The sequence below is a fragment of the Hoplias malabaricus genome, chromosome 7 (genome assembly GCF_029633855.1).
Source record: "Hoplias malabaricus isolate fHopMal1 chromosome 7, fHopMal1.hap1, whole genome shotgun sequence".
NCBI lineage: Eukaryota > Metazoa > Chordata > Actinopteri > Characiformes > Erythrinidae > Hoplias > Hoplias malabaricus.
Window position 1 is genome coordinate 16,465,952 of NC_089806.1, and position 26,385 is coordinate 16,492,336.

Below are 26,385 nucleotides of genomic sequence, written 5' to 3' on the forward strand. Positions count from 1 at the left end.
TATTTGAATTGCTTCGCTGGAACTTACTTGTGGCAAAATGGCATGACACTCGAATGTTAATACAGACTCGTATAGAATGATGATATGAATGCTGGAAAGAAGCTGCACAGGACTTCTACAGGCCACATTTTTACAAGCTACAAGCTATTGGGCTGCGATAATGAGAGCCATCCATTAGACCCAAAGTGCTTAAATGTCTGCCACATAAACTGCATTATGTACATGAGCTCGGATAAACAATGCATATGCATGCGTCCAGAGAACGCATTTTCTCTTATTTAATCACCTCTTTTGTATTGGGAACCGTAGGTGGCTCTCTCCAGGCGGCGGTTCTTGGGCTTGAAAGCAGTTTGTGCACATTCAGCACTGAGGCGTGTTTATTCTCCAGATCTGAGCTTCTATGACAGGAGCAGCCGGGACAATAAAAAAAAAGGGAGCTGTACCCAGCAGAAGCCATATCATCAATAATACATAGAGAATATGTGTTTGTGTTATGTTAACTCTTATTTCGTGCCTTGGTGAACACTCTGAATGTGTGCTTTTAAAGGCAGCGCTTCTGCTTGTGGAGCAGGCTACCGCCATGTGCCATTTGAACAGGGTGCTAAAATTCCTGTTATTGTAGGCCTTTCTTACTACCTAATAAACCACTTACCCTTGTTATGAATGGTTCACGGCCCACTTCTGCAGCTGGAATCTCAGCTGCAGTGAAGCCTCCCCCACCTAAACCCGGCTGTGCTCTCTCATAAGATATGAATGAACAGGGGAAATGATGTAACATCTTGGCAGCGAGCACATTTGAATGTACCAAATGGCAAAGTGCTGTTTTTTTTTCTCCCCCATGTGTTCATATAAGTTTAATCAGCCCGGACATTTCCTGTTTGCGAGGGCAAGAGGTGGTATGGTCCCTTCTCTGCTGGTTTCTCATCCTGCAAATCTGCCCTTCGGTCTGGACCAACAATGCCCACTTTGATCTCCCCCTCCCTTTGATGCTGGCCACCGCTGGCCCCACAATGCTTTCACTGTTCGCTCACAGTTCAGACACTTCACAAAACTGAGGTATTGACATCAGAGGGCACATCGTTAGTAACTCTGTGCTCTGTTTGTATCACAGAAACAAGTTCAAGAACAGCACGCTGGTGACCTATTTCACCCGCAATTTTTGTTGACATCAAGGATGGACATTAGAACAGCTCAGGGTCATGGGAAGGAGTTAGAGTAGGGGGTGCAAAAATTGTATGCAGCATATGTATGAATTTGAATCTGATGAATTTACATCAAGGGCAACATAGTGGCGCAGCAGGTAGTGTTGCAGTCACACAGCTCCAGGGACCTGTGTCTGTGAGGAGTTTGGTGTGTTCTGCCAGTGTCCATGTGGGTTTCCTCCGGGTGCTCTGGTTTCATTCCTCGAATAAAAAATGTGCGGTGTGAATGTGTGAGTGTGTGTTGCCCTGTGAAGGACTGGCGCCCCCTCCAGGGTGTGCTCCTGCCTTGCACCCACCGCCCCCCTGAACAGGATAAGCGGTTACAGATAATGAATGAATGAATTTACATCAGACAGTATGCCATAAGATACTATGATGTGGTAAGGTAATGCAGGAAAGCCCAGTTTGTTTTAGACAGTGCTCAATGTGCTCCGTCTCTTTCTGGGGGAGCTTTGTGCAAATGGAAACTAACTTGGACTGAGAGGGAGATTTAATGGTTGGAACAATATAAGTCATTTCAACACATCGCTGTAAAAATGAAAATAAATGAATAAATTCACTGGCCATTAGTAATCGAACACTCTATTTTACAGCTCCCTGACTGGGTGTATTGCCAATGCAAAGTTTCTACAATCTTAAATTCAAAACAAATTTTACTGAGACCATAAAAGCCTGCATTTTAGGAAGCCTTCTCTGTTCGTGTGTGTGTGTGTCTTCTTAGGACTGTGTTGTCAGGAAGAGCTGTGCAGTTGTGAGATGCATTTGCAGGTGGCGAGTGAGAAATAGAGGAAACATTACAGGGCTGACATCCGTCTTTTTTTGTTGGAGGTTGAGTCAACAAATGTGAACTGAAGTATTTGAGAGCAGCAATGCAGAAAGACCTCTAATGCTGGTGTAAAATCCATGCCCTATGACAGGACAGGGGGGTCTGCAGAGAGAGGGTTTTAAAGAATTGTGGAGATGAAAAGTTCACTATATTTTCCCTATTGGGTTGTAGCTTCAGAACCTCTCGTGAGATAGATCTGGATTCTTTGTACTTGGGTTTGAAAAGGTCATCTAACATTTTTATTCCTAAATGGACACTTGGAGCTTTGGGAAAACCTTAGTTTGGAAAGTTGTTTAAAATCTCAGACAGAGAGAGAGAGAGAGAGAGAGAGAGAGAGAGAGAGAGGAGAAAGCAAAAAAATATTGGTGTCTGGAAACACAATTTAGAAGCACATTTCTCATTTAATAGTTCTGAAGAAACCATACCCTCAGTTAAGTGGTTAAGCCCCAAAGGTTAGTGACGCAATGCATTGTCACTACAGAATGTAAGATAATTGGATACAAATTCCTATGTGATTCTCTCAAATCCATTACAACTGCAGGAAACACATAGAAAAGACACTAAGCTCTGTCTCCCACCCTCCACCCCCCCCCCCCCCTTTTTCCTCGTACCTGTTCACAGTGCTACAATTATGAGGAAGGTGTAATGCTGGTTGGGTCTGTGAAATATGATTGCTGTTGCTGATATTGATTCCCTTATTGTTGCCGTGTATTTATTGTTCCTTTGAACTAAATTAAATTCTGTAGCCTCAGTGCCTCAGTGATAACTCTCTGTGGTACAGCCACTAACACATGATTAAGTGCCAGAAATCTCAGATTTCTCTTATTTGATTTGAAAAAGGTCATTGTCGTCGGTGGTATTACAGTTCATTGACACCGTTTTGTATCCGGAGACACAGGTGAAAATGAATTACTCATACAAATTGAAGCCTTCTGTGGAAACATGTCGACGTTATTCCAACATGCCTTAGACGTGAGATCCATGGCAGAGTGGTATTGATTTAAAACAAAGCGACGGGGAGCTCATATCATGTTTGATGAAATGTCATTCATTTTAGTCCTGCCAGTTTCTCTCCTACGTTTTGCTTTTTCAATTTCCTGTATTTGAATCCGAAAGGGTACCTTTATTTCAAGCTCCTTGTTTCAACCTGATAATGTCCCTGGAGACTAGGTAAAAAAGATTCCTGCCTCTGACTGTTCTTTTGCGTACAAGATAAAACACAACTCCATCATCTGAACTGTATAAACAAGCCACCTACAAAATGAATCTAGATTGGAGTGATTGAAAAACAAGCACACAGCTACCAGACTCATCCTGAGTTTATTTATTATCACTGATGAGTTGACTGAATGAATATTCTGGCTCTTGAAGTTTATTTATAAATAATAGAAATGATTTCCCTGCAGAGACAATTTGTTGTTTATTGACATGCAATACTGTACAAAAGTTAGAGACCTCTCTTTGTTTAATGTTTCATTCTAAATATATTTCTTTCACAATTTGTTTCTGAAGAGATTAGATGCATAGTAATTTGTGCATAAAACAGATTCTAGGTCAAAACAGACTTTGAGTTCCCTAAATTCATATTAGATGTTAAGTTCTTGATGAGTTTTATACATTGCTGCTTATGTTGAGCAGAAAATACAAAAAGTCCACATAAATAAATATGGTTTCGTATTTGAATGTTCAGTTCAGCATTAATAGCTGATGATGTTGTATTCAAAGAGCCTAAACAACACATCTTCAGCCTGAAACCTGTGTGTCGCCACACACAGTAAAATTGAACAATGTAACATGTTCATGTGAATGAGTTACTGAAGGCAATAAAGTGTTTTTAAAAGCTGAATAGCTACTTACACAATGCAGGTTCTACTGTAATGAGGATGCAATGCACGTGACCAATGATATTAACAAGGAATGGTATGGTCCAATGTAGGGGTGTTTGAGATTATATTTCAATAGTATTCCGGACACAGATATTGTACATTTATTGTAATATTTAACATTATAGGTAAGACGTGTATATAAATGCCACCCCCCCCCCCCCAACAAAAAAAAACTATTGCTTTTGCCGTCTTTTTGCGGGGGTTCAATCTTCATTAGGAGGTTTTTTTTTTGACCCCACCATATTTCAATCCCTGCCTCCTCCACCAACTCCTTTACAATCTTAAACACACTACCTTCTCTTATTCTTCTTTGAGAAAAGGCAGAAAATCAAGTCAAATATAGTAGTATCTGATTTGAAACAAGCTGCAAATCAAACAAAGAAGCTGCTGTTCTCAATGGACTCGTCACTCCAGACTGATGCAACCAACATTCAATATGTTTTGAAGGTGTGGAAAAATATTCCTGCATGTTATTTTGCCTTTATCACAGCTTCTTTATTTTGGAAGACTTGTTTTCAAATTTGCAACCAGCTGAAAAGTTTGACCTAGTACTTAAATTTGAATATATATTATGTTAAATATGTTTTCTCATGATATAGAAGAATGAATGGAGCCTTGAATGTGCAATAAACAGCCTTTTTCAACAAAGTACTTTATGTTCTGGCAGCAAACTTAAAAAACCTGTTCACTGAAGCACATTTTAAAACAGATTCCATTTATAAAACACGAGGAGTCATTACCCTGATGGTGCTTGCCAAGCACACAAATAAAATGCTAATGTTAGAGCTCCATCTATATATGCCAAAATATTCCCAAAGCTCATCCTGGCTGCTGGTGTGTGATGTGTGGTGTTCTCTCCTTGTTCTAGCACTGAAGAAAGGCCGGTTCTGGATCACTCCTGATCCATACCACAACGATGACAACATTCAGATTGGCCGCGAGGTGAAGATTTCCTGCCAGGTGGAGGCCACGCCTCCTGAGGAGCTGCTGTTCAGCTGGCTAAAGAACGGTCGGGCTTTACGCAGCTCCGAGCGTATGGTCATCACCCAGACTGACCCTGACATCTCCCCGGGCACCACCAACCTGGACATCATTGATCTGAAGTTCACTGACTTTGGCACCTACACCTGTGTAGCGTCGCTTCGCGGTGGGGGCATCCCAGAGATCAGCATTGACGTCAACATCTCCTCCACCACTGGTGAGCCTCACACACACTCTGGACATGGTCACTTACTTCATCACCTTCACATGTCTGGTGAATGGTACGCTCACCTCAACCGTTAATTAGGTTTTCTGGGTTGCTTTCAGGGTTGTAAGAATGCCTAGTTTCTTTAAAGGTAATGTTCTCGAGGAAAGGCAGTAATAACTTAGTAAAGTACTTACTGAACATTAACTTCAGTCTCCAAGGTTGTGTGATGAGTGATGTTATGGCATGGACTTCTGGCCATTCAGGTTAATATCTCTGATTGGCTTGCCTTGGGAGGAATACTTAACACTAGTTTTGGTTTAGTCTGAAACATGATTACACTGTCTCTCGTAATGAGAATGGATACAATTAGCTGTAAATTGAATTAAACTTTAATTCACACTCACATTGCCCTTATTTCCCTTGAGCCCCTGCCCACCATAACATCTGTATGTGTTTAAAACCTGGCTATAAAAAGGGATCCAGTATGAGAAAAGCAATTCATAGATTGATATGAATTATTATTATTGTTGTTATTATTATTATTGATTTAATTATAGCTTCATAGTCAGTATCAATTAGTAAATAAATAAATAAAATCAGTAGTGGTGGTAGTAGTAGTAGAAGTAGTAGTAGTAATAGTTGTGTTTTTTTTTTTTTTTAAAGAACTGGAGAGAAATGTTATTAATCCCCTCAGGTGTAAGTCAAGTACTACCGCTCATTAAAGGCAGTGCAGACAGCAGGGAGTCCAAAAACAGATAGATATCCATCCATGTTAGCATTCACAAAATGACTTTCATTAGAAAAGGCCTCCAGTTACAATACCTTTTGTTCATAACATCATTCAGTAAAAAACAATTGTCCATCAATAAACCATTAATTCATTACATGTTTATCAACAGAGAAGCAACAAATTCAAATACAAAGTTCACAGTTATTTCAGAAGTTATTAATAAATATATCTGATTGCTCTGGGGGTAAAAAGACCTCTTCAGATATTTCACTGAATTGTTAGGGCTCTTTATCATCAGTGTTAAATTTTGGAAACTGTTAATGCACCTTTGAAGAATATGCTGTGAAAATGTGTTGCTTCATTCATGATTAAATGTCCCCACAGTGTAAAGAGCAGCTTGCAGGTTTTCTTAGGACAGTGAAATGTGGATTGTACCAGTTCAGCACACTTAGGTGTTCCCTGAAGTAAAACGTGTCCTAGCTATTTTAATGAGACCTTTGCTGAATTCTTATTAAGACTTGCATTTACATACATGTGCAGTAAAGTTCATATTAGCATTTTCAGGACACTGGTATTTAAAGGTACATTATACATGTAGGTTTTGGTGAAAGGAGGGAATGCTGGGTTTTTTTTGTTTTTTTTTTGTATTGTTTTTACAGTAGATTAAACAGGTGGGTGTATGGAAGTGAGGGGTAAGCAGTGGGTGAGCAGGGAGAAGGGCTTGCCCCTGTAATCAGCACTCATTGAGTTGATCGATAAGCTTCCATCTCACAGTGTTGTCACCGTTCATTATCATCCTGCTCATCTCGGACCAGAGGGAGCTGAACCAGATCGATTGGAAAGGCTGAGGAGCACCAAACCTGTAGGAATACCACCAGCTTGGCAGCCTCGTCTCAGACCAGGATGGCCCATCATCTCTGACTGGTGATTGTTTTCATGAGTGGTTTGGAGAGGTCTCACTTCAGTCTTAAAGGTGCAATGAGTCATTTTTATCACCAAAAACTGGCAAACCATATTGTTATTTTAACTTTTATTTTTTCTCTCTTTATCTCTGAAAGTCATCTCAAAGACATGGCTGTCCCCGTTTGGGAGACTCAATAAGTTGTTCTCAATAAGTTATAGATGATGTGTATAATTAAAATCTCTTTTATGAACATTGTTTGCTACTTTTTATGGTAAAAAATTATTTAGTTTTCTGAATGCCTTCCCTATTTGTGCTTTCTGTCTGAGACAGCGCTGCCATGAACACAGTCTAAACCCATCTTCTACAGAGAAGTGAATGTGTGGTTTGACAGCTGACTTTTTGACTTTCCTCTTCACTTCAGTTGTCTTATGACATAGACAGTATGTATATCAGTGGGTGTTAGCTCTTCAGCAGGCCTTGGATTGTTCTTTCTAAGATGAGGTGCTTTTAACTTCTGAGAGTGTTATTCTGAACTATTTAAAAACTCCAGAATTCTGAAAATTCTGTCGTGTTTTTTTTTTAGTAGGAGAAGGTTCATTTGCTCAAGCTCAGTTCCCTGCCCTGCTTTATTTGCTGCAACACGTGAGAGTGTCATTTTTGACCTTCCTGCATAATTGGAAGAAGATAATCCTTTGATAATCCCCTGTGTAGTGAAACCGGAATCAGTCGCACCTGCCGTGTTTGTTGCCTCATTATTTTTTTAAGCAGTACGACTCTCTCTCTCTCTCTCTCTCTCTCTCTCTCTCTCTCTCTCTCTCTCATCCCATCTTTCTCACCCCCCCCTTCTCATCTTTTTGGACATATTCATCATGCTGCAACTATCACCAAAAAAAAAACAAAAGAAAAAATAAAGACCCCCACAATGTTCTGTCAAGTTGATGAAAGAGGCACTGATTAGATTTCCTTTTGATTACCACATATTCTAAGGGGTTTGAATATGTAATTTGCAGAGATGAAAGTGAGGTGAGCTTTTTAAAGGATGTCTGCAAGTGTAATTTATTAATTATAATAGAATGAATAATTATGTGGGTCAGACAAACATTTTTTTATTGGTAATGAAAAAACTTTTTTTTTTTCTCCTGAAGAAAGAGTACATTGTTTGCTTTTAGCCTGGTTTCTTGTGTCAGGTTCTTATTGATAGTGTGGTCTTTTTAGTTTTAGGGTTTGTTTGTACCTTTGCTTGTTTTTTTTTATGTATTTTGCCGACCGCTATGCTACAGCATTTGCTTTCCTCTCTGTTTATCTGGGGTGTGCCCAGTACAGTAATAACCATTAGCCTGTGTGCTCTCAGCCTGGGCCCTGGTTCAGGATAAGCCGTTTTGTGCTGGCTGCAGCACTCCTGAAGGGGAGGAACTGGAGGGCCAATTAGAGTTCTTAATAAAAGCATTTAGAGGAGATTAAGCAGCAGGTCTGCCAAGGTTTCATGCCGTGGAAATATTTAGAATGAGATTGCACCCGTAATATTCAGCATTTGAACATGGCTAAGAGCTCAGGTATCTGCGCTAAAGGGGGCAGCAGTATTGCATTATTTTAGCTGAGAAAAGTTGAGAGAACATTTTTTTTAATCTGAGAGCACTATTCAAGAAGCAGAAAGTCATGCTGCTCTTCTGCTGAAGAAAATGTGCTCCCTCAGATTAGCACTGCTCTCTCTCAGATTAGCATTGCTCACATTCAGATTTTCTGTGCTCACAAATGGCTCGGTGCTTATGCTTGGATTTTCAGTGAAATAACGCTGTCATGAGTCATCTGATCATAAATGGTTATGGATTCTAGCCAGCGAAATTTCCATTGTTGGAGAAGAGCAAGGTGAACATACTGATATCTCTTCCCTGTTTCAACATTGACACATTCAGATTATTAGGAGTGAAAGAGTCCAATATTTAAGTACAAAGCATGAAGTCAAATTTAGTATCAATAAAAATGCACATGAATTTGAGTGATATCATTTAATTTTCTTACATCATTGTTGTTTTTTGGTAAATCATTAACTACATTTTATGATTTATCTCCAATATACAGAAAATATTTTCATCCTTTAATATTTCATTTATATACCTTGTTCTTTTTTGAAATTGAGTTATTTTTATCAAAATTTAATTTTGGTTGATTGTATTTATTCAATGCTAGTTTATCCAAATAAGTAAAAAAAAAATTACATGAAATGACAAATGATCGATTTGCCTGTGTTTTTATTGATACTATTGTAAGTCTATATAGATAAAGTCTGTTATTCCTATCCCTCTATAGTTAAAGTCTGTTATTTGTGCTTTTCTTAAGCTGAAGCATTTGAATCTTTAAACTTGCTGGAGAAGTCAGAGGGTTCACCATGCTCTTCTCAACCAATGAAAATGAAATAACAAAAACAATTTAATTGCTCAGAATCTTTAACCTCTTATAATTTCCTGAGAACATACAGCAGTGACATTGCACAAAAAAAATCTGAGCCTGAGCAGCAGCAGAATTCTGAGCACAGGAAGCAGAAATTTGAGCACAAGCAGCAAAAATCAAAGCTCAAGCAGTGAAACTCTGAGTGAGCAAATTCATTTTGCACAAGAGCAGCAAATCTTTGTGTGCTCCATGAAGAGTGCTCACACATTTTAAAAATATGCTCTCTGTATCTTGCATTGAAGTAACACCGTTAAAAAAAAAAAAAAATGAACAATTGGACCTTAATGTGAAATACTGGCTGTTTCAGATGCTGTCCAGCAAGGCTCATTAACTCCAAAAGTTTTAGCATCACTTTAATTGAGTGCTGCTTTTTCATTAAAGGCTTATGTAGATATCATTAAGCCTTATAAACAATGTCGCGTTGTCTGTACGAAGGCTTATTCCAATAAGCATCAGTTGTCAAAAGCTGCTTTAGTCAGTTTCATTAGAAAGTGCTGTGATAGCTGATATTTGTTGAGAAAAAAAGAGAAAACAGTTTTGTGGGCTTTTATGTTAGTTGTCATACAGATACCAAAATAGATGCTTAAAGTGTTACTGGAATACTTCAGTGAATTTAGAAAGTATGAATATCAGTGATTCCAGGTAGGCTCTGGACCCCCCGCGACCCTAAATTGGATAAGCGGTTACAGATAATGGATGGATGGATGGATGGATGAATATCAGTATTCGTAAGTGAGCATTGTTTATGAAGTGGAAATGCACTCAATTAACAGATGTTTGCTTCATCTATAAGATTGGCATGAAGCATCAAAAACAATCTGATCTAAGTTAAATAGTAAAAGTTTAGTTAAGAGCACCACATACCAGACCTTTCCCAGGATAATGAACAGTGATATATAGTAAAGCATTCCTGAAATCCTTATTATGATTTGCTTATGTCAGTTCTCACTCAAATAAGTAAATGGAAATGAACAGTTACATTAAAATCACAGACATTTGCAAGACTGTAATGAAGCGTAGCCTCCAAATAATGGACCTTTAAGGCAGAGGCCTAGTTAAGAACACCATATATCAGTTCAATAAAGAACTTGCTGTTTTCAAACTAAAGAGGAAAATTTCCTACTGTATATAATTTTGTGATGTCTTATATCACTTTGGTTTGGGCACAGTACCGAATTTAGGCAGTTCTACTAGGGATGTAGCACTGGCAAATGCTGAGAAATATAAAGATGGGGAAAGGAAGAGTCATTATACAGCGAGACAAGAGATGCTACCAGAAATTGACCCTGCACTGCTTATAGTTTAACTTCCAGATTTCTCATGATTTCCCTCAACCTTTTCTCCTCACACAAAACACTACTAATATTTTCAATCATCGCACCCTCATTAGCGAGCCAATTCTTTTCTTTTTTCATTCGGGATTGCACGGCTAATGGTTTATTCATGAAGAGTATTCAAACAAGCGCAGAGATTTCCCCCTCCGATAGCAGAAGGATTAAAAAGGATGACGAAACCCAGGGAATGGAGAAATGGAGAGTGGCCTCCATTTTCATGCAACGAGTGCAACGAGGTAAAACACAATCAATCTTCATTCCTCTCGTTGGCTTTAATGAAGCTGTAGAAGCTGGGGCCGGATGCTTCTATCGGCCACTAGGCAATTAATCTTTGCATTAGTCTGTACATTTAAACGCGCCACACTAAGGACGACTCCAGGAGGACAACGAGACTCGGCGAGATAGCGTTCCTGGTATGTGTTCAATCAACCTGACGCTCCCTCCGTCCTTTAGGGCAACTTCGGAATTCATCAGGCTCCTAATCTAAACCATTAGGCTGAAGTTCTCTGGGTTGGGCTCCCATTTATCTGAACGGGGGAAGATTTTGCAAAGGACTTGACACAAAAGTGGAACAAAAAGGGCTTTTGCTGTGCAATACTGGCCATTTGAGATACTGGCTCATTACGTGGACAATTTGGTAGCACTCTATAAGGCCAGTGCATGCATAAGCACTGAATAACCTTCCACAATAAGTACTCAGTTATTACCAGCAGCATGTCAGTAGTCACGGTTCATGCTTTATGAAATAAATGGTCATTTTAGTGACAATGATCCTTAAACCAGGGAGTCATGTCCAGTGTTTCTATGCATGTCCACACATATAAATGGTCCCCAACAGGTAGGCATAAGCTAAAATGTAACCATTGTTTCATCTCTTCTGAGATTTAGTTTTTTTAAGATGTTTTTTGCGTGTTTTGGTGTGTGTTTTTTAAATATAGCTCTTGGCTTCTAGTAGTTGCTAGGCCAGTGAGGTGATTACTGAGGTTGCTCTGATGCTCCGTTGTCATATGAAGGTCTTGAACATGTTTGAACCTCCCTGACATATCCAGATGCTATTTGCTTCAAATATGTGGAAAGCACTGACAGTGCATGGCATGGCTGGCTCTTTGGACCAGGGCATCTTTACAATGGAAGCCTTTGTACAAATGCCAGATTAGCCTAGTGATGGTGTGGTGTGGATGGAAGATTTAACCTATTACTTCCTTTAAACTCCACTGTCAGCTTTTCAGCTTATTCACAGGAGCAGTACTAACCCTAGTGAAATGGCACAATATTAGTGTATTCAGCAGCAAAACATCCAAAGTTGAATTTGCATCTTCAATATTACAAATGCAAATAAATCTAGAGAAACAAAAGTTTTACTTGTTCTTGTACAAGAATTGTTTTGGTCATTGGGAAAAAGTTATAAAAGCTGTCATTTCAGCAACCTCTCTTCCCCTCCAGCTAAATAATAGAGTTGTAGGGCACTTACAATCACTTCAAGCCATTACACTGTATACTTAATAAATTATGTATTTGTTGATATAAGTGGGTTACACTGATTTGTGCAGCGCTATTGTTAATGGTTGTAACACGGCTAACAAAAATATTCATTTGTTTAATTATATTTGGACTCAGGATACATACATCAAGTTCCATGATTATTTCTGAGGAATTCAACAGAAAAAAGAGGTCCTTGTCACCCAGTGAGAAATGTGGACTGAGGTTACATTGAGGCTATAATATTTTATATATATATATTTGTTTAATTGATAAATTGTGTACTGGTGATGATGTAATTTAGTGTTAAGTCATTAACAGTGCTTGTCCATAAATCACTTTAGGCATAAAATTTAGCTGCTGATTTAAAGACCTTTGGAAATTTGGAGGTGAGTATGAATAAGCCCCTAAAATTTTATGAAATTCTGGAATATACAAAATTAATAGGAGGTATGTGAAGCAAGTAAAAATAAACTGGCTCTGTCACATTATCACTAAATAGCATTTGGAGGGGAACACCCTAACTGCCAAATTTTGATGGGGGTCTTAGACAGAAAATGGTCATCTTACCTACCCAGAAAAAACAAAAACCATTTATGCTCCTGATAACTGGGGCATTCAGGAACCTTGTTCCAGGACAGTTAAAGTTGAATGTTATTGGTTGTGATTTTGTAGTTTGCAAAAAAACAGTCCAGAGCTCTGATAATTTGCTTTCGCGATGGCAGGAAAAGATATGTAACTGAGGAGGAAAATTGGCTGTAATAGCTGCTGAATGTAACTATCCATTGTAGCATATCTCTGAAAGAATCCTGAGTTCAGCTACTTGAATATGATAGCACTTTTATCATTACTCCTCTATTTTCCATCCCAGTGTGCCCTTTGTTTCTGAGTGTGTTGGCCAGCAGTGTGGGGAAGTGCAATAGTAAGCTCTCTTTGAGAAAAGCATTGCAGTATGAACCCTTGTCTTCTTCAAACTGGCCAATTAACCAGAGGATGTTGTAACAGTGGTCATCTTCCATCCACATTTTTTTTGTGTTTGAGCTGCACTGCTGCAGACAGTGCTCTTGTTGTTGATCCGTGTGGGAGTTTGTGTGCTGTTGTTGGCTGCTATTGTTCGCTGTTTTGATTCCTTAAACAATTCACAACATTTTGAGCTGCTGCTGACCTATGAAATGTAGCAATAGTAACACTGAGGTCCCTGCTCAGTATTTGTCTTTTTTTAGATTATATGTTAATGAGCCAATTGAGCCCTTGTAGTGGTGAATGAAGTATGTTAAATTGTTTGTAAACACATCTGAAATGACATGGATGGATGTCTTTTTTTAAAATAAAGCAGTCATTAAAGCATGTATTTAGTTTATTAGGCTGTATGTTTAAATTTGAAAAGATAATGTTTGTTAAACATCAAAATTGGACAAGCTAGCAATGATGCTGAAAAGTGGAAATGGTTGGTATATGTTTTTTTTTTTTTTTTTGTGTAAGGGATCAATTATTTGCTTGAGTTTGCACGTGATCAATGCATTGTAACCTGATGTTGTGGGAGACGGATCAATCAATTTAGTCTGTTTTGCTTTTGTTTATTACCAGAAAATCCAGATAAGTGCCATTCCTGACTTCTTTTCCAGAATTGCGTGGTGTCTGTGTTTATCTGTATAACTGAGAAACGAGAAGTTCAAGCTAGGCTTGTGCCATATTGATTTCCCCTGGTGGTGATTTCCCATTTTAAAGAACTCACAAATAAATATTTACAAAAAATAAACATTTAAAAAAATGTAATAAAATAAAAGTTTGCATCTTACACCAGCCCAGCCAAGAGAATGCATTCAGTGAACCCAATATAATATGATTGGGAGTCACCATCACTGGATCTCATGATAAAGTAAGATTGTGTAGGGAATCATATCATAACGCACAACCCTAGCTTATGTCCACACCTGAACCAGGATCTCAAAATCAAGTTCAAACTTGACCTAACCCACATTGCTGATCATGATGATGACATGTTTGATGATCATTTATATTACTGAACAAAGCCTGGCTCAGTTGCCACCTTGCAAAAATAATAGCCAATGTTCTTTTAAAATATGTAAAAAAAAAAAAAATTGTTTAAAGGTCAATTACCTCATTAATATAGGCATTAATCACGCAGTTCTTTTGAGAAACTTCTCCAGTTTCTTTCGGTTTGAATGAACTATCCATTACATTGCACAGAAAGAATAATATGTGTAAAAACGAAATGGTGGTGAACAGCAGAATTGTCAGGGGGAAAATTATAAATTTTAATTAAATATTTCTAATTAAATAGTTCTTTACCACAGGTTCAACAGTGGTCATGTCGTCCAATTGTGCACATTTTTTCATGAATCAGTCAATTTTCAATCAAAATGTATTTGTATAGCACTTTTTACAACTGATGTGGTCACAAATAAGCTTTACATAATTAGTATCAGTATCATTTGAATCAAAGTCCAGTGCAAGCAAGCCGAAGGCGACAGCAGCAAGGAAAAACTCCCTCGAGACTGGAGGAAGAAACCTTGGGAGGAACCAAGGCTCACAAAGGGGATCCGTCCTCCTCTGATCAAACAACTGATAGAAATTTAAAGTATCACCAGTTAAGTGTCATTATGCTAGTTATAATAATAATAATAATAATAATAATAATAATAACAGTGACATCAATCTGGGGCCACAATAACAGTGCAAAATGAAACCCCTGGTCGTTTAGTACCTTTTTTGGGAGCATAGAAGGACATAGAATCTAAATTTGAAGTTTGAGTCTGGACAGAATCTGGAGTCTGGAGAGAAAAATATGGAAAATGCCATTGCACTCATCACAGAGATGTATTCAGCTGGCCGCAGGATACCATCAAAACACCTCAGTCTCTTCCAAGCGAGTGAAAAGTAAACAAGCACTTCTGGCTTTGCTGAGTTCACAAAAATCTGAAGGAAGTACATTAGAAGAAGCGTGATAGGAATATGAGAGTTATGAATTTTCCTCTACATCTATATCTTCCTTTAAGGCTAACCTTCAGTTGCTCTCTTTGCCAGGATTCCTGCTTGCTGTTTTGCTTGCAGGCAGGTATAGAGCCTATTTTTCTTACCTCTCCTCATTTCCTGTACTTACTTGAATGCATAGGATGTTGGATCAAAAAAAAAATGGGAACAGCAGCAGTAAGAATGGATGACCTGGTTGGTGCATTTTATTTACTGGCATCTAATCTTCTGCACAGGTCTATTGCCACCAATCCCCACCCCCTTGGCTGGCTTTTTCACAGGCAACAGGTTTTGTTTCTCTTCAGTGTATATAACTACAAGAGAGAGAGAGAGAGTGAGAGAAAGAGAGAGGAGCATCCTTCTATACTGTCACTTTCATCAAGACATTCACACTCACATATACGCAAAACTACTACATGAATACTCGCGCTGAAAACACATTATCGCAAATGCTCACAAAGACACATTGTCAAGCTTATAGAGCAGGGACGCGCTCATACAAAGAGAGGGAGATGGAGAGACTTACGCAGACAGACACTGACAGCCTGATGTGTTGCTATGGCAATGTGATGTCATTCCACTTGTTTCAAAAGATCCATGTCAGTTTTATTTATTTATTTGTCTTGTCACGGCTTTTTGATGGCTGGTCTGGCTCCAAATCTCTTGGCTTGCCTTGGCAGGGAGACGGAAAACTAACTGACGTTTTTATGATATTGAGCAATTCCTATCTTGTAAACTGCTTACAGCTGCAAGCACCTCACATTGTTTAGTGTTGCATTAAGACTGCCAGTACAATCCAAGGAATTGTTAACTCTTTTGTCATTTTTGTGTCATTATGTTTGAAGCTGTCCAGGATTTATGGAAAAATCGTGACACTGATCTGATCTTCGTAGTTTCAGATTATTAATGAGTCATCTAAATAAGTAGTATCCTACTTTAACGGATGAAGGTGAAGTCTCCTTGATGTTTCAGATGCTGAAACCGGCTTAAAATTGAACCCAGTTAAGTAGTAAGTAACCATGCAGAATACATGTGGCATTCAGTGGCCTAGGGCTAGTGTGCTGACCAGAAGACGAAAACTGTCACTGTGCTGACCCTAGAATCCTGCTCTCCAGCGATGCTGGCACCTTCAGGGATCCAATAATAGCTGCCAAAGAGCAGGATTTCATTAGTGTGCACCAGCGAGAGCTGCCGCTAGCCCAAACAACCCTAATTGCAGCATGATCTGGTGCATTTACAGGCTTTTGGTAGGAAAGGTGGTCAGTGCTTAATGGCCTAGTGCATTTAGGTCCCAACAGTCTCCAGTCCTGTAGAAGCTATTCATTACAGCTTGGGTAGGACAGTGCTAATAAGGTGAAATGGCTTCTGTCATTAAAGAACACTGTACTGTTCAAACCCAGTGTTTATATTCAGTGGAAAATGGAGAAAAGAATGGCTGTGTCTCCATTTATTAGGCTGCATTTCAGAGTGAACTGTTTAATATGATTGAATTAAAACATAACATTGCTCTATAGCTTCGCTTAGGCCTTTCATTAAATTTGGAGCTGCTTCAGTTCACTTTGAATGTTGTGGGATATTGCTTGTGATTGGTTGGAAAGATTCATTCTTTAACATTGAAATTATGTTGGATGACCTGGTAGATACCTATGCGAGTTGATAAGATGGGTTTGTATTAATATAGAAAGGCAGGTAAATTCAATATTTCTGTGAATGTAAAATGGCGTTTAACAAATCACACAACATTTCTCTTGATATCACGTGTGTTTTTACACTTTAAACACTATGTGGTGCAATATTCCTGTGAGGATTTGAGGACAGTGGAATATAGTATCAGATGTTCAGTGCTGATCCATCACTCCATAGAATGCAGGTCCAGTGCTGGTGTGCTTTATACATCTCTAGCTAAAACTTGGCATTGGGCAAGGTGACCTTGCAGCCTTCAACTGTTGCTTCAGAGCACCCCAATCTGTTAACAGTGCTTTACTATGGAGATTTTACAAGCTGTGTTTAAACTGAATGTCTGTAGCCAGAATCCATAATTAGATTGTATGCCTGGATACATGTGTTCAGACAGAGCTTTGTGAGTTGCCGTAGTGGAGTACCATCCCTGTTGAAGACAGAATTGTGTCCAGAATCTTTGTTTCTGAGGTTTTTTCTTGTTGGAGGTTCATTATTTGGCTCTCAATGGTCCACATACTGTTTCATGCTCTTACATTAATTAACCATTTCACTGTTAAGGTACATGGCTAATTTCAGTCATCTGCTTTTCCGTGTATAACCACTCATCTCTGTTGGTCTTTAACCAGCACATATTCACAGCAATACACCACACTGCCGCTGTTGACCATTCTAAGCGACCCCGTCTGTTGGCTTTCTAGAGCCCCATATCAGTCCCTCCTCTGTTTTTCTCTTTCTTAGTTCCCCCCAACCTGACCGTGCCCCGGGGCAAGTCCCCACTGGTGGTGCGGGAGGGCGAGACGGTGGAGCTGGAGTGCCTTGTTTCAGGAAAGCCTAAACCCATCATCTTGTGGTCCCGAGCTGATAAGGAGGTGCCGATGCCGGATGGGAACATGCAGACAGAGAGCTATGATGGGATCCTGAGGATCGTCAATGTGTCCAGAGAGATGACCGGTTCCTACCGCTGCCAGACCAGCCAGTACAATGGCTTCAACGTCAAGCCTCGAGAAGCGGTGGTAGAACTCATAGTACAATGTAAGTGTTGCTAAAAATACACACACATGTTTGTCTTCACATTGTCAGAAAAATACCTTTGTTTTGTACAGGTATGTTTTTGTACAAGAAAAATGACAGTTGAAAAATGAAACATAACAGTTTCAAGTGATTTAATGTGAGCAAATGTCCATATTTGTTTTAAAAATGTATTTAAATAGCACAGTGTCATAACAAACCAAAAAAAAAAAAATATATATATATTTTAAAAATATATGCTACCAGCATGTTTCCTCATTAAATGTACCAAATATGTAGTCTCGAGGAGACCGCCGCACTGTGTGCCTAGTGTCCTGTTTTTTCAGTGTTACTTAAGGCTGCTATTAAAATAGATATTTCTCTCTTTAAACTAAACCCCAAATGTGAGCCCACATTTCAGATTCACTTTTGTTACTCGTTTACTAGTCTCACATTGCCAGACTGTCTAAGGAGAGTCTGGAACCTTTCACCAATTAATATGACCAAGAAGTGCCTACTACTGCAGGAAAAGAAATTTGACAGACACGCAAAAGGACCAGTCACAAGTCTGCTATTTTGCCATGACGCCTGGAGGCAGTCTCTCATATAGAACGAGTAGCAGAATCAGAACAATATGATACATAGAAGTGCCTATATGTGGATGTACAGAGCACCAATCAGAATGCAATTGACAGCGCCCTAACAATCTGTGGCTGAGACTAATCTTTTACAAATAATGTTTCCAAAATGGTTCTTTGCTAAGACAATTGTTTTGTCCCCACTGTCACACACATTACAGAAAATTGTTTTAAAGGAATAAGAGTGGTTCTTCTATGGCATTACTCCTACCTTACTGGATTTAAGGATTGTGTCTTGTGTGTGGACATACAATATGCAGTTAAATTATGTGGTGTATCTAGCTAATTATTTTAAGATATAATTGAAAGCTTTGATTTCAAGGTATTAACGTACCACATACAGCATCACAAAAAATTCCATTCTCCATTATCTCTCTCTGTAGAAAGATAAAACAGGCAGTCCACACATAATAAGGCTCCTCCGGAGCTGCTTCACTGTTAATAATCCTCTGTTTTTGGTGGCAGCAAGGGAAGCATCCTTCACTGTGAACTGTAAATGCAATTTCAGAAAATTGAGAGTGTGTTTTCAGAGAGGAGCGCTCAAGAGCTGCCCTGTTAGGCAAGCAGAGCTCCACTTAAGTTTCCCTCACTCCGTTCTGCTGCTGGAAGCGGGAATGCACTGCAGAGATAGCCCTGAGTTGCAGTGGCTCTAACGGCAGATAACAGCCCCTGAGCCACAGCTCAGTAAGGTGGGATGATCAGAGAGGAGAGAGGGGCAGCTATTTTTTTTCTTGTCTTTTTCGGAGCATGAGACCCTTAGCCCCCACGTTCATTGGGCACTCTTCTCCCCTAAGATGTGCTATTCAAAAGATGGCTTAATGCCTAATTAACAGCCGGCTAATTTATTCCCAGCAGTGCTCATTTGCTATTCATTTATGGAGATTTGAACAGAATATTTAAAATCAAAGCAATATGTCAGTCACTTGAGCAATAAAAGTTTCCAGGAGGAAGAAGAATGGAAAGAAACAATGGGGGAAAAGTCAGTATGGATGAGATGTAGATTGGTACAGTGGTGGAAAGTGCCTCTCTTGCGTACCATTGAGGAGGATGTGTCAAGTGGCGGAGAGTGGTTTCTATGACTCACGCTAAATGTGTTAATGTATTATGCCTGTAAGACCATTTTGTCTTGTCAAATCCCTGGACTTTTCCAATATGTGCTAAACATATTCATGTCATTTACATCTGAGTAAACATGTATGAAGATTTTGGAACTGTAGAGCAGTTATTACATCTTTTCCCATTCAGCATGAGGCTTCTCTACACTCTGGATAATAAATCATTCGGTATATTGCTTTCATTCCCAAAGAATTTGCACAGCTTTACTTTGGTCACATCTGAAACAAGACTGTACCGTTGTGACCGTGTGAAAGACTGCAAAGGTAGCGTCCATGTCCTCCATCTGCTGGCGAAACACAGAGTGGTCCTCCTGACTCACCACTTTCCCCTTTTTTCTCACTTCCTGTTTCTTTCACATGTTTGGCATTGGGCTCACGTTGACGGTAAGCCATTAATGACTGTGCTCTCAAAGCAAAATTAATGAAGTTTTGATGGGCTCTGAGATGCGATCCCAATGAATTTTCTCCAAATTGATTCTGATTATGTTCTGATGACAGCACATATCAAAGGTTAGCTGCTTCTGCATCAATGCAGTAGCTGGATTGTAAACAAAGAATTAAACTGTCAAGATCATATGCTTTCAACACCCCTGTTGATTGTGGCAGCGCAAAAAACATTTGGTTTTGGGAGTCTCCTTAATTGCTGGTTAATACCGGAGCTTTGTGCCAGACTCTAGAAGTCATTCTTTCTCCTCAGGACGATAACATAGCACGTGATGTGCTGCCGTCATGTTTTAAATGACCTTGCTGGGAGACGTGATGGAGGGTTGCTGATGACAGCAGCACATACACATGTCATTTCTTTCCTTCAGCCAAAGACTGGGGCTCTGCTGATGAAACAGTAACATACTACAGCCTCAGCAAGAACACACATGACCTGCCTTTCATCACACAGGCACACACAGCACATTTAATCCTCAATGTACAATAAGGAGAAACCTTCCTGTGCAGTCTGAATCCTCTAAGTAGGAATACCCTGTTAGCATCTCAAAAAGCAGTTCAAGTTCAAGTGGGGCTCAATCAGACATCAGAGTGATATGTGAAAGATTCAGCTGTTGAATGAAGTCATGAAAAAAACTGTTCTCTGTTGAACAGATTAAATAAAGTATATCATCCCAGTGTTCTGTGTTAAACAAGCAAAATTAGACAAGTGACTTATAATCTTTGTTCCTGTTGCAGATCAAGAGGAGTTACAACACCCAATAATGTCTCTATTACAGGACTGTGACCAAGAATATAATTTTCAGTGCTAATCACAAAGACACATTCAAACCTAAAGGATTTCCAAAACTTTATTGGACCTCTAATTATTTGTGCAAATTAATAGATGTGTTGATCTAAACAGCACTTGTACTGCAGATAAAACAATGAGGGGGAGAATATGAGCTGAACACAGGCCATAATTATCTAAAACAGGCCAGCATTCCTGGAGACAAGTATAAAATTAGATGACTTATTTTCTGCCAGGACTTTTACTTTGAAAGGTGTTTTGTGCAGTGCTGATTAGATTAATGGCCGACGTGAATACATTTGTAGAAGATTATACTAAGGTCATACAAAGATAGTGCAAGCTCTCAATATTTTTTGCTTGAGTATGGAGTCCATAAGTATCCGGACACAGTAGAGCTGAAACAGAGGTCCAGGTTCTGTAACAGTTACATCCTTCTCTGACTGTCAGAGAGAATCCTGGAGAACAATCTGTTAGCTTTCTGACAATAAGGCTTTAGAGCACATACCTGAGGCCACTTCTCTCCTCTTTGGGTCTCTTGTCTCCCTGGTAACCACTTGACTGTATGCTGGGTTGATAACCAGTCATAATGTAGAGATGTGAAAACAATAAAAGTCAGATTACTGCAACATATTCTCTCTGCAAAGGAGCACCTTTTAAAGACATCTGGGCTGTTTGGTCAGCTTATTTAAGAAATGCACTTAATATTCCGTTATGCTGTGTAAGCACATATATATGATCATACAATCCATTCCACTCATACTTTTTACACAAGCTATTTGCTTTGAGTATGACATGATGTTTTGTTTCAGTCAAGCTTTGTAAAATGTGTCAAGCTTTTCATAATTTAAAACAATACAAACTGTGTAAAATCAATGACATGAGTACACAATGTATATCTATATTTATGTGTTTCTCTGATATCTATATGTGTTTATCTGATTATATATATATATATATATATATATATATATATATATATATATATATATATATATATATACATATTCCTTTTCTTTTCTTTTTTTTTCTGCCCGTTGCAATTTTTTAAGGATAGCGACAATATGAATGCTTCTTCACCCTTGGATTTGCACTGTTGGGAGTCTGGCAAGCTGTTTATGGATCCCTGGCAGAATTTCCTTTTATTTCTGTGGTCACACTCATTACGGTTCAATTTGTAGCAAGGATTTAGCACCTTGCCTGGAAGGCAGTGCCATGATCTAAAAAAAAACAGAGAGTAATCCCAGGTATAAGATAGGTGCATGATGTGGGAGTGCACCTTTGCTGTTCTTCTGTGGTCAGAACTGGAAGGTTTTCATTTAGGGTGCGATTGGATTAGAAAGAGCCAGTGACATGTGAGCAGTTTTCCTTGTCTCTGCTCTTCACTGAGAGCTTTCCCCTTATTAGTGGAGGCTTTCTCTGCTGGCGAGCTTCCCCCCATTGCATGGATCCATCCGTGCCAATCCTCCAAGGCGGCTTTCCGAGGCCGTGGAGCCCAGAGCCCAGCGGGAAGCAGCCGCTCGCCTTTGGTTTCCAGACGCATCGCAAAGCCGCCTTTCGTAACTCGATCAAGGGCCAAGCCACTGCTCTCTGAAGCAAAGAGCATTAGAGGCGTGAAGAAATGGCTTTGGCGAGTCAACAGCTTTGATGTGTTAAAAAAACCTGCATGCGTGCTGCTTCTTGAGTGTCCCAAGGAAAAAAAAGAGGTGTAGTGCATCTAGTTGAGGGGGAAAATATAAAACATAAACATAGCCATATCTTCAGCCCGGGATCTTAATAGCTATGAGGGCCAAAAAGAGATGATGCCATCCAGTGAGACCCCTATAGGTGCTGACAAAAAACACAGCTGTCAAGACTGGGTTTACAGCTCATCAGTGTGATGTAGCTTAATAATTTTGCTTTGTAATGTTTCCCCCACTTCTTGCATGTTAGGCAGCGTTTGTCTTAATCTTCTAACCTAGGCTAATTTCTTGTTATTTTTAGGTTATCACTTCAATTGTATTACAAACTGGTGGTTCAAAGAAATAGCCAAATAGTTTTGATCGTGTTATGAATAATTCCATTAGCTTTTACTCTTTTAAAGTGGGAATAGATACTGGAAGTGTGACTTGTTATATATTCTTTATACAGAAAAAGAGGTTTAATGAGCTTTTCTCACCTCATGAACTTGGGCAGTAATAGGTTGTAGTGTCTCAAATATGGCTTTGATCACTTTCTTTACTGTTGGCTTTGCCGGTGGGTAGACAGATACTAGGGCCTTGAAGATGTGCTGAAACAATATTTACCAACACAAAACATTATTTTTACTTCCCTGAACAACCTTTCAGAATTTGCCTAATGATTTGTGGCACTAAGAATTTCTGTGTTATCGTTTCTTAGATTCTATTTTTGGGGACAGACTAAATTTATAGCACAGAATAAATGCATTTATAACTGTAGCTGTCTCTTTGTTACTGAACTTGCATTTACTCTTTTGTCTTGAGCTTTTTATAGTTGTGTTAATTCACTGTGCGGTTAAAGCCCTACAGCCCATGAGAACAGAGCTGTTAGTAGGTGGTCCAATGTGCATTTTTCATGATTAGCTCCAGCCTTAGTAAACAGAATTAATATCAGACACACTCCAAGAGCATATTGTAACCACATCAAGACTTGTTTGATGCTGTTAGACCTCCTTACACTGGCAAGAATATGCAGCCCTTGGTTCCACTCAAGGCAATATGTACATATGTTGGAAAGCTTCCTAACATATGTACATCTTGTCTTGTTAAAACCAAGGGCCCTATTTGGATGCTAACCAAGTACAGTCTAGTATACTGGTGTATTGCAAATTTGGTTGGCCAATTGCTATTGTGGCAGGATAAAATATATTATGGCTAAAGGTTTGTGTACACCTGTTCCTCCAACATTTCTCTAAAATGTAGGCCATTAATAAGAAATGTGTCCCGACCATGTTGCATTAAACAGCATCTAGTGTTCTGGTACACTAGATGTTGGGATGTTTTTTTTGAAAACATGGTACTGATGGTGGATGACTTAGTCCTGGATCACAAACACCACTCCCACTAATCCAAGAGGTGTTGGATAGAGCTCAATCCTTTTAGATAATACATTTCCACAGCTTCACACCCAATACTGGAGGCCTGCTTGTGGTTTTTGTACCCTTTTTTGCTATATGTGACCTTATGCTAATATTAAACTGCTCCCCAGATATCAATGAACGTTTGCCCCAGACATGACTCACATCTGCAGTTCTATTATGTCCCACCTTTGGGCTTGAATTATAGCGTTGACTCTAAGTCTGGCTGCCTCAACACAGCCACAGGTCCACCTTATATATAGGGCAGATCTCAGGTGTGTTGTGGAACAAATCTGACTTACACAACACTTGCCATAACACAAGTCAGACTTGACTCATAACAGTTGGCCGACATCAAGCCCCCACAACACTTGCCAGTTCTGTAACTGCACTATAAATGCCTAAAGTGGCACAGATTAGGCCAAAATATGTCTGCTATCTGGGTCTAGAGCATCCTGTTTTATTTTATGCCTTTTTGTGAAGATTTTACAAGTAATGTTTGTGCTGAATGTCTCTCTTTGTAGTGGATGCACAGTTAAATTCACTATAAATGACTTAGAAGTGTCCCATTCCTGTAGATGAGTATTAAGTGGTTGGTTAACTCTGGTGCAAAGCATCTGTTCTTTGCACATGGGGTCTGACAAACTGTGGATAAACTTGAAGTAACAAACACTATTAATTACTGACTAAATATGGTTGATGTTACCGTCAATCTAATCACTACTGTAGATAATGTAGTTGTCCCACTCCACCTCCTATTAACTAGCTGTGTGCTAGAGTAATGTACAAAATATATAGCTGCTGTGCCTAAATGTGCCACCATTTGATTTCAGTTGCTACATTCATATTATTTCCATTTATTTGGGGAATAATGCATGCTAATATAGAAGTCAGGCTAACAGAGTCATTCATATTAGACCAAAAAATATAATTATCTACATTTTCTGCAGATTTGCCTCACAGTTTGTAAGACAGAGTTTTATTCTCCCACAAATCCATGCCCTTTTGCCATGATTTTTTTGGCCATTGCCTGTGGGCATTTCATGACATGCACCTGAGGCATGAACCAAGTCTAAATGCCTCATATCAAACGACACAATCACGTGTCGTTCTGAAATAATGAATGGAATTAAAAGATTATTGTTTTTAATTAATGTTCCTCCTCTGCATCTATAAAACCTGAATGGCCTTGGGGCCCATTTCATGAGAATTGCATTATGGTCGCAGACGTGTATGAAATAATCTTGCTGTATTAGCTCCAGAGCTGTAAATTTAGTCTGAAATTTTAATAGCCCTATTTTCATAGAACAATATTGAATTGATCAGCCATGTTGAACGACTGGAAAAGGTCAGCATATGTGTCCCTCGTAAACAAAGTCATTAGGTAGTCCTTGACAGGATAGTTTATAGCATGGTCAGTTGAATTGGAGCCATTAGTACAGCAGTTTGTTTTGTACATAAGTTTATAAATTAACCAAGAGTAAATAAATAGATTTGTGTGTGTGTCATGATTTACCAGGTATTATTTATTTATTTATTTGAATCTGTGGAAATATGGAAGTCTGGTGTTTCAAATGAAGGATGTTTAATTATGTATGGCTCTGAAACAAAATAAAACTCAGAACTTACAACACAGTACTTACCAGTACTTACAAGTATCTTACTGTGCAAAAGAGGTAGCTTGTACATGGCAGCATAAATGCCATTTAACATTTTCTGAAGCTTTATGAATGTTTTATATATTTGTGAACATTTCTGAAGTGAATGGGAAGTTGTTTAGAGTAAATGTAAACTAACTAATTGATTTATACATTTTGTTTTTACTTTTGGTGCTGGTAACAATGAATGGTGGCTCATCTGATGGGTAGAATTTCAATGTATATTTATTTAGACTGATTTCAGTTTCAATTTTTCTTGTAAAATAGTTTCCAGTTTTTATATGTGTTCTGGTTTGGAGTCCTGTTGACCTGTGCTTCATAAACCAGACTCTGACTGAAACTAGTGCCATGAACTGTGGGCTTCATGATGTAGTTTCTGGGCTGTGGGTCATGAGCCTGCGTTCTATATCAGGACCCAGCCACCTCACCTTCTGCAGCTTGGCAGTTGCAAACCATTTGCATATGCCCTGTAACCTTTATGCAAAGTGTTGGAGATCTGCTCGTGTTTGACACTGGTGAACCACTGGCTTTATCAACAGAAACCATCTAAATCATCTGTGACCTCTGAAATAAGCTTGCTTTATTGACAGATATTTTGTTAAAAGGACAGTCTGGGCCCTACTTTTCTGTGCTCTACATGTTTAATGAACAGGATGTATGCTGTTAGCCATAGGCTTAATTCACACAAACCCAAGATTGTGTCCCTCTTTAAAATTATAAATTATATAAATTATGTAATATCTTTGTATTGTAAATGTCCCCACATAGTATGAGGATATTTATTCCATACCTGATATGTTCATTGTATTAGGAAAAAATGCCAGTGTCAAACGTAGCATTTATTTCAAATGGAATCTAACTTTTGGGGAAGCACTCTTTTAAAAGAAGTCTGTTGTCATTTGAGCTGATTATTTGTAGTTTTTTGCATCCAGTAGCATCCTTTATCATTGCTCAAAATGGTATATACTTTTTACTCTTGAGTCTTCAGAT

The 26,385-nt window shown here is 38.9% G+C and overlaps 1 protein-coding gene across 2 annotated transcripts in view; it reads left to right on the forward strand.

The window, feature by feature from the left end:
- The window catches only part of LOC136702251 (MAM domain-containing glycosylphosphatidylinositol anchor protein 2-like), a 224,236-nt gene that overhangs the window by 145,386 nt on the left and 52,465 nt on the right, over window positions 1-26,385 (forward strand). Inside the window, exons 7-8 of one of the 2 annotated variants that reach the window (XM_066677224.1) lie at window positions 4,783-5,112; window positions 17,384-17,704. In XM_066677224.1, the coding sequence (XP_066533321.1) occupies window positions 4,783-5,112; window positions 17,384-17,704 (651 nt within the window). The remainder of the gene's footprint in view (window positions 1-4,782; window positions 5,113-17,383; window positions 17,705-26,385) is intronic. The other variant, XM_066677225.1, reaches the window with a different exon arrangement.